Source organism: Pseudocercospora fijiensis (assembly GCF_000340215.1).
Source record: "Pseudocercospora fijiensis CIRAD86 unplaced genomic scaffold MYCFIscaffold_1, whole genome shotgun sequence".
NCBI classification, from domain to species: domain Eukaryota; kingdom Fungi; phylum Ascomycota; class Dothideomycetes; order Mycosphaerellales; family Mycosphaerellaceae; genus Pseudocercospora; species Pseudocercospora fijiensis.
This window is the reverse complement of record NW_006921532.1, coordinates 10663767-10678926: the sequence shown is the minus strand read 5'-3', so window position 1 is coordinate 10678926 and position 15160 is coordinate 10663767. Positions and strand designations below refer to the sequence as shown.

The window sequence follows — 15160 nt, the reverse complement described above, 5'->3', positions numbered from 1 at the left end:
TGCGGCACCCTTCACAGCCTGCGGGAGGCCGCACCAAATCAGATAAATTGTGATTGCGGAGCTGCGCGGTTAGTTCTACCGCGAGTACCAACCGTGTGGGCGCTTGTCGAAGAAAATCAGCTGAAATTGCAGGCCACCGAAAGTGCCTCCAGCGCTATCATGCAAATGTTTCATGCCGCGCTCTAGCTATTCTGCTCATGCATCCCGCTTGAACGCTGCTCAATACTATCACGGCAAATCGCCATCTATTCCGGTATGCTACTTCCCAGCCTTCGTTGGCGAGACATTCAAGCTCGTAAGCCAGAACATGAATGCGAACTGAATCACGTAGCTGTAGATGAAGAGAAACTGTGTCCGACGTGATCTCTGGGCTCGCGCAATTGTCTGCATGCCAGGGTTGTTTGGTGCGTTGTCGGAGGGTAGCAGGACGTATTTGAGAGAGCGGAGCTGGGAGAGATTTGGTCAGCATCGCTCCGAGGTTGATGGCATGCACTGCGCTGCTGGGTCGAACGCAACGAGCGTGGACTGAATACTCCGATGGAGTCGTTGCTGTCCGGGTGTGCAGACGTGAGCACTTACCAAAAAGAAGGCATTCGCCATATAGGTATACGCGAAGACAGTCCAGCCAACCCAACCTCCCGTGCCTGTGCCATGATTGACAATGGCTGCCACCAAAATCGTGACAATCACCCCGACAAACTTGTACCCGCTGTATGCGATAAGATCATAATTTTGAGACTCGCTGTTGATGCTGAGGAAATAGCGTCCTGCCCACAATGTCACCAGCTCCAATCCCATGATCACGACGGCGTTTGTGGCAGTCACGCCCAAAAGCGCTGGTTCGAACTTGCCATTCAAGCCCGCAATCAGTGTTGAGAGGAGAATGTAGGTGACTAGGGCCATGAGCGGTATATACATGTCTGGGCTGTTCGTGTCTTCTCGCGGGGGGAGAAACTCGATCGCATTTGGCCCATCGTTCGATCGCACTTGCTGCCGTGACCAGGGTCGGTGTCGCCAGGGAAAGAGCACAATGAACAGCTTAGCCAGGACGTATCGGTTTGAGACATTGAAGTAGTGCTTCAGCGTTGAGACGCTGACGAAGCGGTTCAACTAAAAGCAGCAGTGTTTAGCCAGCGATCCTCTTTCTGAGCGTCGTTTAGACCCACATTCTGCTCAACATATTGCTGGCCAGCATTCAGGGCGCCGGCACCAAACTGTGCGGCCATTTGTGTTGTAGGATCATTTATGAAGCCTCCAAATGCTGGATGCATGAAGTTCCCGCCCTGCGCTCCTTGGTTCGTGGGCGGACTCTGCCCTCCATAGCCATAGCCGCCTTGTTGACTGCCAGCTGATTGTGGAGGCGGTGGTGAGCGGAGTTGGGGCACTGTCGATACGTGCTGGGGTACCGGGTGATGTAGGGGAGGCGAGTTTGCGTAGGTCGGTCGTTGCATGTTGTCGGCGCTCAGACGCTTCCGTTGCTGGTCTTTTTCAGAGGCGCTGGCATCTGGTTGCGTAGAGGTGAAGGTGAAAGCGCAGTGAATCCAGGAGTGAGCTCGAAATAGACAGCAAACACCTTCCTAGGGTCCATGCGATTTCCATGTGCTCGGTGACGTCTGCCCGCCGACGACCATACATTATCGGCATCCATACAACTCCTCCCGTAAACAGCATTACTGAGCACTCAGGTCGAATGTCCACCCTGTCAACATGCTGGACGCTTTCGAGATCATAACAACGTCCGGCATCGTGCTCTGGCGCAAACACTACACCCCGCTCCAGCCCAAACTGATCAACAGCTTGATCAGCGATGTCTTCATTGAGGAACGACAGAAATCGGCAGAGGGAGACAGCACAGTACCGACGTACAGGAAGGATAAATACACCCTGCGGTATACTACAGCGAAAACAGCAAAGGATGTCGGATTGATATTCGTGGTGGGTAAGAGTCGCATGCCGAATGGCTGGGCAGCAGGAATAGCTGATTTGTGGATAGGCTGTATACCAGTCATTGCTGCATCTGTCATGGGTCAATGATCTCTTGATAGCAGTAAGGGGAATTTTTACAAAGCAGTACAAGGCGGACCTGGACAATAAGCATGTCACCAAGATCGACACACGAGAATTCGACCAGACATTCGACGCGCTCGTTCGCAAGCTTGATACTGGTAGTACCAGACGACGACAGAGCGAGACCGATCAGGAGAGTCAAGTCGAGCTCACTCCGCCTTCGAGCTCAGCGTCGGCGACCGACGACAGCGAGCATCCGCCTCCTCCACCCATACCACAATTCAAAAAGCCTGCAGCGCCTCGAGATGTGGTCGTAGACGACACGACGAGTGCAGATGTCACTCCAGTCGCCACACCCGATACTTCGAGACCGACTACGCCTCTGCATGCCCCGTCGCATCTGCTAGCTGCAAAAGCAGGACCCGGGAAGCAGTCGCGAAGGGCGAGAAAAGCTGCGAACGCCTTCAACACTTCGGCCCCTGCATCCTCGGGTGATGAGAGCGACAGAAGACCAAAGAGTAGCAAAGGCAATGTGAAGTCCAAGCGAAGGTGGGATGCAGATGGCTTAGCAGTGGATGGAGACGATGATCAAGTTTTGGATTACAGTGCCGCAGCCACGCCGAACTTGGAAGATGAGAAGTCGCTGGACGTCGATCATATCAAGGCAGACCAGATGGGCAGCAGGACAGGCAAAGGTCAATTTGTGCTAAAAGATTTGGACGACGAGGTCAATGCGATCTTGGCTGAGTCGAAGCAGCAGCAGGCTGAGGCGAAAGTGGAGAAGCTGGACAGCGGACTCCTTGGCTCAGCGAGCAGCAAGATCACTGGTCTGTTCAGAAATGTGGTTGGCGGCAAGACACTCTCGAAAGAGGACCTCAAACAACCACTCCTGCAAATGCAGAATCATCTCCTCGAGAAGAACGTTGCACGCGAAGCTGCAGAGCGACTATGCGCCAGTGTTGAAGCAGATCTACTCAATCAGCGAACAGCTTCCTTCACATCAATCGAAAAGACCATCCACGAGAGCATGATCAAAGCCCTGACACGAATTCTTACACCAAGTACGAGTCTGGATCTCCTTCGAAATATCAACAAGACGATCGAAGGGCCTAACGCTCGACCATACGTGATCTCCATCGTCGGAGTCAATGGAGTGGGCAAGTCCACGAATTTATCCAAGATTGCATACTTCTTGCTACAAAACAACTTTCGTGTGTTGATAACGGCCTGCGACACATTCAGATCTGGCGCAGTGGAACAGCTTCGCGTGCACGTGCGAAATCTGGAAGAGCTCTCGAGGCGAGAGAAAGTGGGCCATGTTGAGCTTTTCGAGAAAGGCTACGGCAAAGACGCTGCAGATGTTGCCAAGCAAGCTGTCACCTTCGCCACAAATGCCGGCAAGGGCAATATGCTTTTCGATGTTGTGCTCATTGACACAGCAGGCAGAAGACACAATGACCAGCGACTCATGAGTTCGCTGACGAAATTCGGACAACTTGCAAATCCAGACAAAATCTTCATGGTTGGCGAGGCGCTGGTCGGCACAGATTCAGTAGCGCAGGCACGACATTTTGCGGAACAGTTCGTGGACACGAAGGGCGTGCGGAGAAATGGAGGCGTGGGAATGGATGGTTTCATTATTTCGAAGTGTGACACCGTTGGAGACATGGTGGGTACGCTCGTGAGCATGGTCCACGCGACGGGTGAGTGAAGTTTGAAGCATATATTTTGTGAAACTTGCTGACTTCGTGACAGGCATTCCAGTGGTTTTCCTGGGAGTTGGACAGCACTACGGCGATCTCAGAGGCCTCAACGTGGAGTGGGCGGTCACGAAGCTCATGAAGTAGATGGAAATAGCGTCTGCAGACAATTGATTGTCATCTCGACATTGCTCCTTTCACGCCCAAACAGTTTGAGGCAATTGCCTTGACAGTGGTGAGACAAGTTTGCCAGGCAAGTATTTCACCGCTAACGTTTCTCTCAATTTCCCGTCACCTTGATTCGCTTTCTCGCCCACCTCAGTATACACAGCAGCGCATGTTGGAAGACGCAATTATAGTACTGGTAGTATGGCAGGTACCACCGTATTGCAGTCTTGCGGACTGCACGATGCCTCATTGTCTCTCCCACGCCCGAGAGGCTCCGATTCACGAATTTCAGCAAGACGAATATTCACACATGCGCATTCACTTGCCCAGCGCGCCTCCGCTCTTTTATACTCCAGACCACTCGCATCCTTTCGTCACCGGTGCCCATCGGACTCATCTCCTGCCAGCACTTCCAGCTGTTGTTGACCCATACGCCCGCCCTCCTGATCTCCTAAAAATTAGACGGTGCACATAGTGGAAGCACAATACAACTGCGCTTTTTGCCTTGAAGACTTCGAGGGATTGGCCGCGATCGTGACTTGCTTGCATTCCAAGTATCTAGTATCCACAATGAACAGCATTTTGCTGCCATACTGACACGTGAATACCCAGCTTTGCCCGCCAACTGCTCTTGCCAACATCACTCTGGGATGCATGAATCGGGCGAACGCATGCAAAAGCCCGCCACTCGCAAAGAGGCTGTGGTGTGCCGGAGCGGTATGAAGTTATTCTCCCTCGTCGTCTTCCTCATCGTCCTCCTCAATCCCATGCCCGGCATTCTCCAGAAGAGCGGAACTCAAACCAGCACGCTCCGCTGCAGCCGCAACGCGCTGAGCAATATCGCAGGGCTCCCACTACATCATGTTAATTAGCAAATGACGCACGAAGGCAAGGATCACAACCACATACATCCTTAGCCAAGATGTGGTATACGAAAGGGTTTGCCTGACGCGTAACATCTGAATTTACGTCGATGAAGCGGTCGAGAATCTTGCCACAATAAACATCAAAGAACTGCCGGCTTTCAAAGTCGCTCTCTACAGCTTTCTGGTACGTCGCTGCTTCTCTGAACATGTGTGTAGCCCACTCTTTAGGGAAATTGTTCAGGACGTCGGCGCCGATTCTGCAGCATCCTGTCGAGGATCGTCAGCACATTCTCACATCGCATCGTACCGCCTGTGAAATGGTTTTACTTACCCTCTCCGCAGAAATGACGATAGACGAGTACGGACATGTGAATGTCCTCCTCTTTCGACAACTCTTCACAGAATTTCATTCCAATGTCGGTACCGAGAAGTCGAGCTGGGAACAGGAAGGACAGAAAAGCGCGTTGCTTGAATTGGCGATACTCGCCCTTGTCGCAGCAGGGGCAGTCGACATAGTAGGCATCTCTGTCGCTGGTTGCCGGTTGGCTGGAATAGGTGAGGAGGCCGTAGTCGTGTAGCTTGAGGAGGCCTTCGACGAGCGGCTTCGTTTCTTCGCTGATCTGCGAAATTGTTAGGTTGCTCGAAGCCTAAGCGTGGAGACTGTAGGACTGCGGTGGATATGAGAAGCACGGCAGATCGTGTTCGCTCACCTTGCCTCGATAGTACGGTGACTGGCTCATCTCGCCACGGAGAAAGGCGCGGTTGGTATCGAGAAAATCCTGCCAGCTCGCAGCGTTCTTCCAGAGACGTTTCCAATCGTCGCCTTCTGCGGTGCTGCATCCGTTGCCGCCTGGCAAAGCTACTGCGTCCTCCATGACTGAGCTCGGGGAGAGGTTGTTGACGTGATGGCCGCAAGTGACGGCTGAAATGAGTCGATGTTTTTTTTGCCTCTCTCTGGAGCTCTGACCATGCGTCAACGGCTCTGCAGGATTCATGCCCGTGGCACGGCGGCGGTAACCGAGAGAAATGGAAGCATTGTGAAGCCCTTCCGTCGACACAAATCGAATCGAATCGCTGTGCTCGTGCAGTGTTACACTAGAACACCACTCCAGGAAGAAGAAATCTGGGTGAGACATTCTAAACAACTCCCGGATTTCCAGACCGCTGTCCTTCGTGTCTAAGCTTCAGCCTTCGACTTCTGCTTGACTGCACTCTATATGTCTCTCGTATTTGGCGGCATTATCTGCTAGCCACACTTGTGAGCTACGTCTGAGGAAGCCCCATGAATGTGATAATATCCGATAGCGGTAGTCATTGCATTCATACCTCATCAATGTAGTCTGTCTCCAAATCCCAATCCCATGCCATGCCCATCTCGGCTCTCAAAACGCCATCGCTAATCCCACAAGTATGTATGCCCAAACCATGCAAATCAATCCCTCCTCGTTTCCTCCTACTCAGTACCACCTCTGCCCCCTCTGCCCAAACTGCGCCTGCTGCTGCTGCATCAACCTCGCAACCCTCTCCTGCTCCTTCCAATGCTCATACTCCACCGTCCAAGTATCATACCAATACTGCAGATCCGCCGCCGCTCCCTCCGGTCCCCTCGTATACATCCAAACCGCCAACCCCACCAGTCCTCCCCAAAACACCAACCTCCTGGCCATTCTAAACCAGAACAGCACGGTCTGGAGCAGCATGTTCAGAATTTTGAGCGAGATGAAGAAGATTATGAGGAGGAGAGCTATTGTGGCTAGGTCGGGTTTTTCAGAGACTTGGTTTATGAGGAGTAGGAGGTAGGATTTTATGGTCGAGAGGTAGCCATTTGCGGTTGAAGCGTAGCCGAAGGCTTGTTGCGCGTAGGAGATGTAGTAGTGAGGCGCTCTGTGCGTTTGGGAGATGTAGGTTGCCCAGTCTAGGGCCGAATTCAGTGAGATAGCGTACTAGAGGTTATGTTTTTCTTGTTCTTCTTACCTTGAATCTGTTCCATGGTTTGTGATTTCGAGCTTCAATTGAAAGCTCGCGAGTTTGAGGCGTTGGGTGTGCCTTCGGATGCGCGTGGCTCTGTTTGAAGGCTGTTGAATTCTGTCGCGTCGAATGCAGCTCGTCAGTTCGTGATCATATGTTTACTTGCTCGTTGGTACATGCAGAATGTAGATGAAAGGTGTCAGTTGTGGTCGTGAATCGAATGGCGGGGCCCCAGCGAAGCAGCAAGCATGTGATGAGACAGGGTCCAAACTTTATCCAGACTTCCCTGTGTCCGTTCACTGTCACACCCGCACAAGCAAGACAGCATGCTTCGCCTATCGAGATGACCGAGCAGTACTATATTGGGCAGAGACTGAGTCTCAAAGGTCAACTATGTACCATTTGCTACGTGGGAGCGGTTGAAGGAAAGGCAGGAGAATGGCTTGGCGTGGAATGGGATGACCCTGCTCGAGGCAAACACAATGGGACTCATGAAGCGAAGAAGTACTTCAATTGTATGATCAACTCTTACTATACCTTTTCAAACACGCGCTCAAGCTCACGATATAGGCAGAAGTTCCTCATCCACGGCGGCATCTTTCCTCAGACCGAACCAGCAATGGGATCAACCAAGAAGTTTCTACCAGGCCTTGCGAGAGAAGTACATGCCCGAAGATGCTGGCACTGGGGGCGAGATTGTCTACTTCTCGACTAAACAGGCAGAAGAAGTCGGCTTTGAAAAGTTCGCCAAACGTCAAGCGGCTTTGCAGGGCATCAAGACCATTGTTCTGGATCACATGCGCATCTCTTGCAAATCGCTGGATTCCGAGCGGAATCTGATTGCTGAAACTTGCAAAGAAATCATGGATCTGGATCTGAGCAGCAATCTTTTCGAGACCTTGGACGAGATCTTAAGCCTCCTGTCGCTAATGCCCAAGCTGCGGAGTGTTGTGCTGGATGGCAATCGCTTTACTGTTGGTGAAACCAAAAATGTCGTACTGGACCGAATAACGACTCTTAGCCTTTCGCATACGCTGCTCTCCTGGTCCGAAATTGCTTCGGTAACAGAAGCCTTTCCGAACACTACGAGGCTGGCTGCTGCTAGCAACGAGCTCGCAACTATCGGCCCAGATGCACTACCGACGAGGCTCGAGGAGCTCGACTTGTCCGAGAATGCTTTTCTGGCTCTCTCAGACCTTGCACACCTTGCCGGTCTTCCGCGTCTACGGATCTTGACCCTAAAGCACAATCCAATTGGTTTGATGAAGCATGACTCCAGCGTTCGATCTCTTTCCTTGATCAGCAATAGCATAGAAGACATCGACCTAGCTCATAACGCAATTGCGACATGGTCTTTATTCGACGCCTTATCACTTTCATTGCCGGCTGTGAGGCACCTACGTGTTACAGGAAACCCGCTCTACAAGGATCTTCGTTCTGCAGAGGGCAAGCCTTTGACTGCCGAAGATGGGTACATGCTTACCATGGCAAGGCTACCACAGCTGGAGACTTTGAACTTCAGCAAGATCACGGAGAAGGAACGCCTGAATGCCGAGCATTACTACCTTCGCGAGATTGCCGCAGAGGTTTCTCTAGCACCCGAGGACAAGGCCGCTGAGATTCTCTCAAGGCATCCAAGATGGAAAACTCTATGCGAGGAATATGGAGAGCCAACAATCAGTAGGGCGCCGAAGCCTGACGAAATTAATCCGCGATCTCTAGCGGCAAGCTTGGTGGTTATCACTTTCGTCCTAGCCAACGAAGGCTTTATTGACGAGCCGGTCCGTTCATGGGTGAAAGAGGTCCCGAAGTCCTTTAACGTATATACACTTCTCGGCATGGTCGGAAGAAGGCTTGGTATCAGCCCGCTGAAGCTGCGTTTGGTCTTGGAGACTGGCGAAAAAGATCCAATCGGAAAAAACAATGGTGACGGCACCCTGGAATGGTGGGACAGTGACGAAGACGAAGCTGTCGTGATGGATGATGGCGCAAATCTAGTGGCAAGAGAAGTTGAGCTTGTCGCAGGCACTAGAGCGCTCGGCACGTACATCGAAGGCCGTGAAGTAAGCATCCGAGTCGAAGCGCAATAGACCTTGCGTATTCACATGCTTCACTCTCGTTTCCGATACATATGATCGGGAAATAACGGCTCCGGGCGTTTTCGGCTACTCATAATTATTGGATGAGGTTTGCTAGATTCATTCACTGACCGATTGCCTGTCACAGGACCTACTTTTCATGTGATGGCTTTCTGCTACGCGTTTGCTGGCTACTTCGAAAGCACTACTTCTTGTGAACCACCTTCGACTTCTACAACATAACCATCGGCTACCAACCACCAAAGTCGCACAGCATTGCCACCAGTCTTGATATCAAGGACTTCCTTCAGCGACCTAAGACCGAGTACATATAGCCACAGCGATAAACCATTGAAGCTAGCGCTGCGCTTACAGGACTAATACGCACACTGCAATAACGTATACGCTAAATCCTAACACAGACATTAAGACATCACGATTGTCTCAAAGCAACAACATGTCTCGAGGCGGCGCAAATAATATGTCTGACTTCGATTTTTTCCCGATAGACTCGTCTTTTGAGATTGATGAACCAGACTTCGACACCGACGATGAAGTCAAGAGCCCAACCTCATTTGCCAGACTTCGACGCTTCCGTAGCAACTCAACATCGAACATCGCCACTCAAGCCGAAAAGCTCAACACCGATATCCGTCTGCCACATTCCTCGTCTTCCAGTTCGAAGTGGGAGTGCAAGCCTCCCAGTACTGGCTTGGCACGGAACGCCACCGGCGACCCAACCGACGAACGTCTATTGCTCCCAATGAAGATTTATGAAGGCAGAAGAGTCAGTCGAGATGGCAAGGTTCTCGACCACAACGGAGATGTCTTTGGGGAAGTTGTCATAGGTGACATCCAAGACTGCGCGGGAGAATACATCCGCGAAGAGGGCAAGATCTTTTCGGCCACTGGTATCCTGCTTGGCCGAATCAAAATAGTGCCAGGAAATGCTGCGCGCGATGCACTTGCGGACTGGATGGATACGCTGCCACCAGTTGAGTCGAGTGTCGGTCAAAGTGAAAGCGATGAAGGCTCTCCGCTCCACTCTAAGAGTAACTCACCGGAAGCAATGCTCAGTACAAATGCCTTGAAATGCGCCGAGATGGCGAAGAACAGCGAGAGAATCAGAACATCGACTTTCCTCTCTCTGCAAGGCGAGGCAATACAGCGAATCGAGTTTGAGAAGATGGAGAGGAAGATCAACTCGCTGAGCAATCAACTGCGGAGCATCGAGAACGATATTCCTGCCCACATGCACCCAAAATTGTATGAAAGGCTTTCCTTCGGAGAAGTTACAGCAACATACAACAGGATCCTTGCTGCGATCGCAGAGCAGCGTACATGGCGAGTTTCAGAAGGCGGTTCTGAAGCGACCGGCGTCTGGAGACCGGCAGTCAAGCTGTCGCACCCAAAATTGTCAGTTGTGAATGGGATCGAGATGGTCTCAGACATGATGGACGGTATCTTGGCGGCACTGAAAGTTCCGGCGCCCTACCATCTCGCGCTTTCTCTTCAGGGAAAGCCGCTTGGCCGTGGCGGCGATATCTCGATTGTGACGGTTTACGTACCTAGCTTCGACTACGTCTACCTCCTCGATGTCGCAGTCCTCGGCGCCGCATCATTCAACTGCTCTGGTACAGGCACGAACTCCTCTACCGATCTGCGTCGCATCCTCCAAACCCCAGATGTTAAGAAACTGATATTCGACTGTCGACTCCCCAGCATCGCTCTCCATGACGGCTACGGTATCAAGCTCGATGGAGTCATCGATGCTCAATTAGCTTTCTGCGCCACGAGGACCAAGCCCAAGGAACGGAAGCAGCTCAATGTCCTTACAAAAGCCGCGCTTCATGCTACGTCCATGGACAAAGAGGACCAGAAGACATGGAAGTCCGATGTCAGATGGGGAAATGTCTGCCTTGTCCTCGGAAAGACTAGCACGGAAAATGCAAAGAGGATCTGTGCGGAGGACAGCGACCAGTGGCACAAAGTTGAGCGTTTAATTGCTTATACAAAAGCCCAATCTGGTTTTGAGGGCTGCAATGCTCGACCGATTCCCCAGCTCCTAGCTAGGTATTATGTCGCTCAAGTCATCCTCCTCGGCCCCCTGGTGGAGTACTGTACTACTCACCCAGTATGGAACGAGGCCTTGGCGACGCGTGTCGAGAAGGAGACTGCGAGACGACTGGGGATGAGAGAATGGGACGACTTACCTCAAGGAGACAGATTTTGGAATGCGGCGCCTGAGGGATGGGCGGATTTTGAGCATGAGAGAGGAGAGGAGTAGTAGCAGACACTTTGGGATTGGTCTCTTCCATTGCGCGTAAGTTTTTCTGTATAGATAGAAGAATGAAAGATACGAAATCGCGCGGCGCTTCTCATAGCAATAGATCACTGTAAGCTGCCTGATTTCCATCCAGCCTGACCTACGCACGATCAATTCCTAGAGAACCACCAGATGAGCTATGCTGATGATATTCACCCAACTACTGCAGTTTCAGTTCACCGCTCAAGACTTCGCTATATGACAATGGCCTCGCATTCTCAGTCCGACTAGAACATATCGCCTACGCATTGTAGAGATAGACTTATCAAGCTAAATGTCGTAGAAAGAAAGTATCACAAGAAGGATATGGAGAGCGCAGTGTCAGTGGCTCTGCAAATCGAGAAGTCGGGGGCGAATTTAGAAGGCGATGAGGGCACGGAGTCGGGAGACTTGCAAATAGAGGAGTAGGAGGCAGGTTCAGAAGGCGATAAGGGCACAGAGTCAGAGGATCTACAAATGGGCAAGAATTTGGAGGTGCATTTAGAAGACTTAGAGACAGGCAGGTCGAAGAGCATGATACCTCATTGCACTATAGTATAAGCGTTTGACGCGAGCGAAGCGGAGGAAAGACTGCATTTTTATACTAGCTGCGGCAGTGCTCATTCCGACATTTCACTTCTGTAGAGCAACGTACCCTCCTAAGCAACGCTCACTCCCAGCTTTTAGTGTCCAATCTCAATAAAGTTGCGTCAACTCACAGGTACAGAGCGTAGACGAAGTGAGCCAGCAATTCGAAACGCCCAGATTCTGACTGACATCGTGCTCGTATGCCTGTGCGAACAGTCAAGTCAAGTCCTTGTCTCTGAATGGCGCCGAGAAATCTATTAAGACCAACCATGCTAGAACTACCATACTCCCCTGAAGCGATTCGTTGCAGCAGACCTCTAAGGATAAGGTATCAAGTCGGCTGAAGCTTTGCAAGACCAGTGTCCTTCAAAATCATAAAATTCTCACTTCGTGCCGGTAGAAGTTCGCCACCGTTCTATAATTCTCGCGCTTGGTTTCCAATCCCGATGCACTTCTACAACTTCGTGAGTGTAGAGGAGGAACAATGTGAACCTTTCAGAGGTATGCAAACCTCACACTGCCTTAGATGATCTCGATAGACCTATCTGTTCTCATGGTTCACTTGCATTGCTCGATCGGCTCAGAGCGTTTGCGAAGTGAGATGTTGAGCATTGTGCAGGTCCCACCTCGAGTCTATTCAACCCCGGCTAACAAGCTGTTATCTTTGCTCTGGTTGTTCGAGCCTGGTAGAGCCGCATAAGCCGTTTATCGCGGACCGTAAAGGATTTGAGACGTGAAATAAAATTCTTGGACACCTTCACATTTAGACAGATCATCTCGGCTAGCAAGGCAAAGGCTCTGCTCTCGATGTTCAAGCCCGGTTGCGCTGCTAAAGACACAGTCACCGAACGTGAAGCAAGTGATCTGCTCAAGCTCACATTCGTTTCCGGCTGTGCCTTGTGACTTTCCATTACTAGGTATGCTTGTAGAATCCCAAGGTCTGCGCTCAATAGATTTGTGTATGCTGGAGAGAAGATGTCGTGGACTACACGCCTCACTGCGCTTGAATTGGCGATTCTACAGTTACACTTCTGTGGTCTTCGGAAGCCATTGAAGTGAGGTGATCGGATCATCACCTGACTTAGTCGTCTCCAAGTCTCTCTTTTCCCAATGCTGTTCACCTCAAAATCTAGCCGCTTTGTGGAGACGACTCCTGCCAGAGCGCTGCGCAGTTGGGTGGCTTGTGAGTAGATGCATTTTCACGCGATCTGTTGCGTGAAAGCATGTGCCTCTAGTCCAGGGAAAAATTTGTGCAGCTTGAGTCTGGCCTAGAAACCCCTGCGATGATTATAGGAGGCGGGGATATGACTGAAGTGAGCTTTTCGACACTTATATTGCTCGCTTCCCTCGACCAGCTCTAAAATGTGCTCGCTGTCTCTGGAATCGTAATCGAAAGCAAAGAATTCGGCTCGGGATTTCTTGCGCAGATCATTCAGGTAAAGAAGTGTGTCTCAAAAATCCCGGAACATGTCATCCACCTGTCCTCCTGTGCTCATCGATTTCCGAGTATTAGGCCGCTCCTTCTCCTTCCCTTTTACACTCTCAGATCTCCCTTCTCTTTTCAAGTAATCTGCATAAAGCTTTGAACTTGTGTATTGCTGTGCACCTCGCTCGCTGTCTCTCAAACTCGTCTGACTTCGATTTCTCCTTAGGCTACCAGTGATATTCTCATCCTCAACAATGACAATCATCCAAACGCCAACTCGATCGTCTGAGCCAAGGAGGGGAGTGCAATGCAGCCATCTCGCCGGACCGCGGGGTAGCTTTGCATTGGGTTGATTGGGCGAGGTGAGCCACGTCACTTTTGCTGTGACGCCTGTGCCACGGGAGAGGGCTTCTTCAAGGCCTTCGCGGATTGTAGAGGGACCGCCGATGCGATCGAGCAGTTTCGTCTGGAGGAGACCAGGAATGCGGAGTGATGGGCTTGTGAATGTAATCCTTAAGGATGGGTAGGGTCGGACAAGGAGGTAGTTTTGGTAGACCCCAGGAAGACGACCGTTGGAGCCGAGATTTGCTGAAGGCCAAAGATCGCGAGGGGCAGTGTCCATACCTAATACGACTCGTGAGCTTTTCGGTCGTGCACGAGAGGATTTCAAGGTAGAAGAGTGCATCGAGCTCATGGAGCTTGGAACTAGCGTGCTGCGATTCGAGGTACGATTTGTGATGATTGCTGCTTCCTCCTCCGAGAGCAATTGACCTAAGTCTCCGAGTACCACTTTCGGATCTCGGCCAGACTCACTGGACACTCCGTACCCAGCCGCTCTGTTGCCTTGTCGATCCTGTGCGAGTAGCTGAGCGAATGACTCCAGACCGCGACCACGATCTATGAGCGAAGAGACATCAATTTGCGCTCCCAGAAAGTATCTGACCTCGCCTTTGTTGTCATATAAGGGTGCGAGCATCAGGAGATTCATAAACGGTGTACCATCTCGTTTGTAGTTGAGAATTGTCTCGCAGCATTCTTCTCCTCTTGACAGTGCTGATATCAAGCGTCGAACAGCAGATGTAGACGAGTTCGGCCCTTGGAGAAATCGACAATTGCGACCGATTGTGAATTCAGGCGTGTATTGCGTGATGTTGTAGAACTCTTCTGAGGCATACACGATGGGATTGTCTTTCTTCGACGGGTCTGTAAGACAATAGACTTCTGCTAGGCTTGGAATCAATTCATGCATGATGGGCGAGCTGTTTCCAGTAATTTCTTTCACAAGCGTATCCGTCACAGTAGCCGTCAGGCGATACGTGAGATAAGCTGGTAGAGCCTCATCTGTCAAGGCTTCAGCCATACTCTTAGCATACTCTTCAAATCTCTGGTCCACGCTTGCTGCGACCATGGGCGGGTAGCCCGACGCGAAATGGTTTGCGACGGAGTTGGCGTACTCTATTGCGCCGATTGCTTTCTTGGCTTCGACATATCGCTTGAGCATGTCGGCGTGCTGCGGGCGATAGGTCTGCAGGAAGCGAACGAAACGTAGCGCAAGGCCATAATCGCGCAGGATAAAGTCGAGATGATCGGACGAGAAGAAACGTACAGCCAGCTCCTCTATATCTGGTTGATCAGGATCGTACGCCTTGCTAGCCGGCGGTGGCTTCAGATTGTAGGCGTCTTCCTCGTTTATGGGCGACGCAAGGTTGTATCCATCTCCAGACGCCGCTGCTGTGTTTTCTGTCAGTTCTTCTTCCGGCTCCTCTGCAATGTCGTCAAAGACACTCGCTGGGGCAGGGGAAGCTGCTCTTGACGACAGGTCCGCTTCCATCTCGTCTGCTGGAGGCGCGAAGTCTCTGGCTTCACTTTCTGGCCTGGGCGACGTCGGTGAGTCGAGGTCCGGCTCTTTCAATCGCTGTTTGCGTTCAGTCTCTGGAGAAGCATTGACGACTCGCAGACTGGACATATTCTCTGCATATCCCGACCTACGTCTTAGGCTTGGGACCTTTTTGGAATTTACATTGTCTCCACTAGAAGACGCGCTTTGATTGCTC

The 15160-nt window shown here is 51.4% G+C and overlaps 7 protein-coding genes across 7 annotated transcripts; 3 read left to right on the top strand and 4 right to left on the bottom strand.

Moving 5' to 3' along the window:
* Positions 1-128: 128 nt before the first annotated feature.
* On the bottom strand, positions 129-1524 carry MYCFIDRAFT_160686 (uncharacterized protein). The gene is made up of 3 exons (XM_007923896.1): positions 1167-1524; positions 580-1110; positions 129-447 (listed from the first exon to the last, which is right to left on the bottom strand). Exons 1-3 carry the CDS (start codon positions 1449-1451, stop codon positions 259-261), a joined length of 1005 nt encoding a protein of 334 aa, XP_007922087.1. The 5' UTR covers positions 1452-1524; the 3' UTR covers positions 129-258.
* A 183-nt stretch (positions 1525-1707) lies between these two features.
* Positions 1708-3854, top strand: MYCFIDRAFT_76824 (uncharacterized protein; the record flags this gene model as incomplete). Its single annotated transcript, XM_007922301.1, has 4 exons — positions 1708-1935; positions 1994-2168; positions 2238-3710; positions 3763-3854. The coding sequence occupies 4 exons, from the start codon at positions 1708-1710 to the stop codon at positions 3852-3854; spliced, it is 1968 nt and encodes a 655-aa protein (XP_007920492.1).
* Positions 3855-5880: 2026 nt separating this feature from the next.
* On the bottom strand, positions 5881-6861 carry MYCFIDRAFT_86383 (uncharacterized protein). Its single transcript, XM_007922487.1, has 2 exons — positions 6716-6861; positions 5881-6656 (listed from the first exon to the last, which is right to left on the bottom strand). The coding sequence occupies exons 1-2, from the start codon at positions 6729-6731 to the stop codon at positions 6199-6201; spliced, it is 474 nt and encodes a 157-aa protein (XP_007920678.1). The 5' UTR covers positions 6732-6861; the 3' UTR covers positions 5881-6198.
* Positions 6862-7619: 758 nt separating this feature from the next.
* Positions 7620-8921, top strand: MYCFIDRAFT_210106 (uncharacterized protein). Its single transcript, XM_007923895.1, has one exon. It carries the CDS (start codon positions 7639-7641, stop codon positions 8797-8799), a length of 1161 nt encoding a protein of 386 aa, XP_007922086.1. The 5' UTR covers positions 7620-7638; the 3' UTR covers positions 8800-8921.
* Positions 8820-9213, bottom strand: MYCFIDRAFT_170936 (uncharacterized protein; the record flags this gene model as incomplete). The annotated part of the gene is made up of 4 exons (XM_007923894.1): positions 8820-8914; positions 8943-8978; positions 9011-9164; positions 9208-9213. The coding sequence occupies 4 exons, from the start codon at positions 9211-9213 to the stop codon at positions 8820-8822; spliced, it is 291 nt and encodes a 96-aa protein (XP_007922085.1).
* Positions 9214-9244: 31 nt separating this feature from the next.
* MYCFIDRAFT_170935 (uncharacterized protein) lies at positions 9245-11114 on the top strand (the record flags this gene model as incomplete). Its single annotated transcript, XM_007923893.1, has 2 exons — positions 9245-10946; positions 10984-11114. 2 exons carry the CDS (start codon positions 9245-9247, stop codon positions 11112-11114), a joined length of 1833 nt encoding a protein of 610 aa, XP_007922084.1.
* Positions 11115-13131: 2017 nt separating this feature from the next.
* On the bottom strand, positions 13132-14937 carry MYCFIDRAFT_28998 (K+-channel ERG; the record flags this gene model as incomplete). The annotated part of the gene is made up of 1 exon (XM_007921710.1): positions 13132-14937. The coding sequence occupies one exon, from the start codon at positions 14935-14937 to the stop codon at positions 13132-13134; it is 1806 nt and encodes a 601-aa protein (XP_007919901.1).
* Positions 14938-15160: the final 223 nt, after the last annotated feature.

Excerpts from the sequence above, each read along its gene's own strand:
- MYCFIDRAFT_160686 (XM_007923896.1), bottom strand. The coding sequence starts at position 1,451 with ATGCAACGACCGACCTACGCAAACTCGCCTCCCCTACATCACCCGGTA. Across the intron at positions 1,111-1,166 it reads AGCAATATGTTGAGCAGAAT|TTGAACCGCTTCGTCAGCGT; the intron begins GTGGGTCTAAAC and ends TGCTGCTTTTAG. Across the intron at positions 448-579 it reads TGGCGAATGCCTTCTTTTTG|CTCCGCTCTCTCAAATACGT; the intron begins GTAAGTGCTCAC and ends AATCTCTCCCAG.
- MYCFIDRAFT_210106 (XM_007923895.1), top strand. The coding sequence starts at position 7,639 with ATGCCCAAGCTGCGGAGTGTTGTGCTGGATGGCAATCGCTTTACTGTT.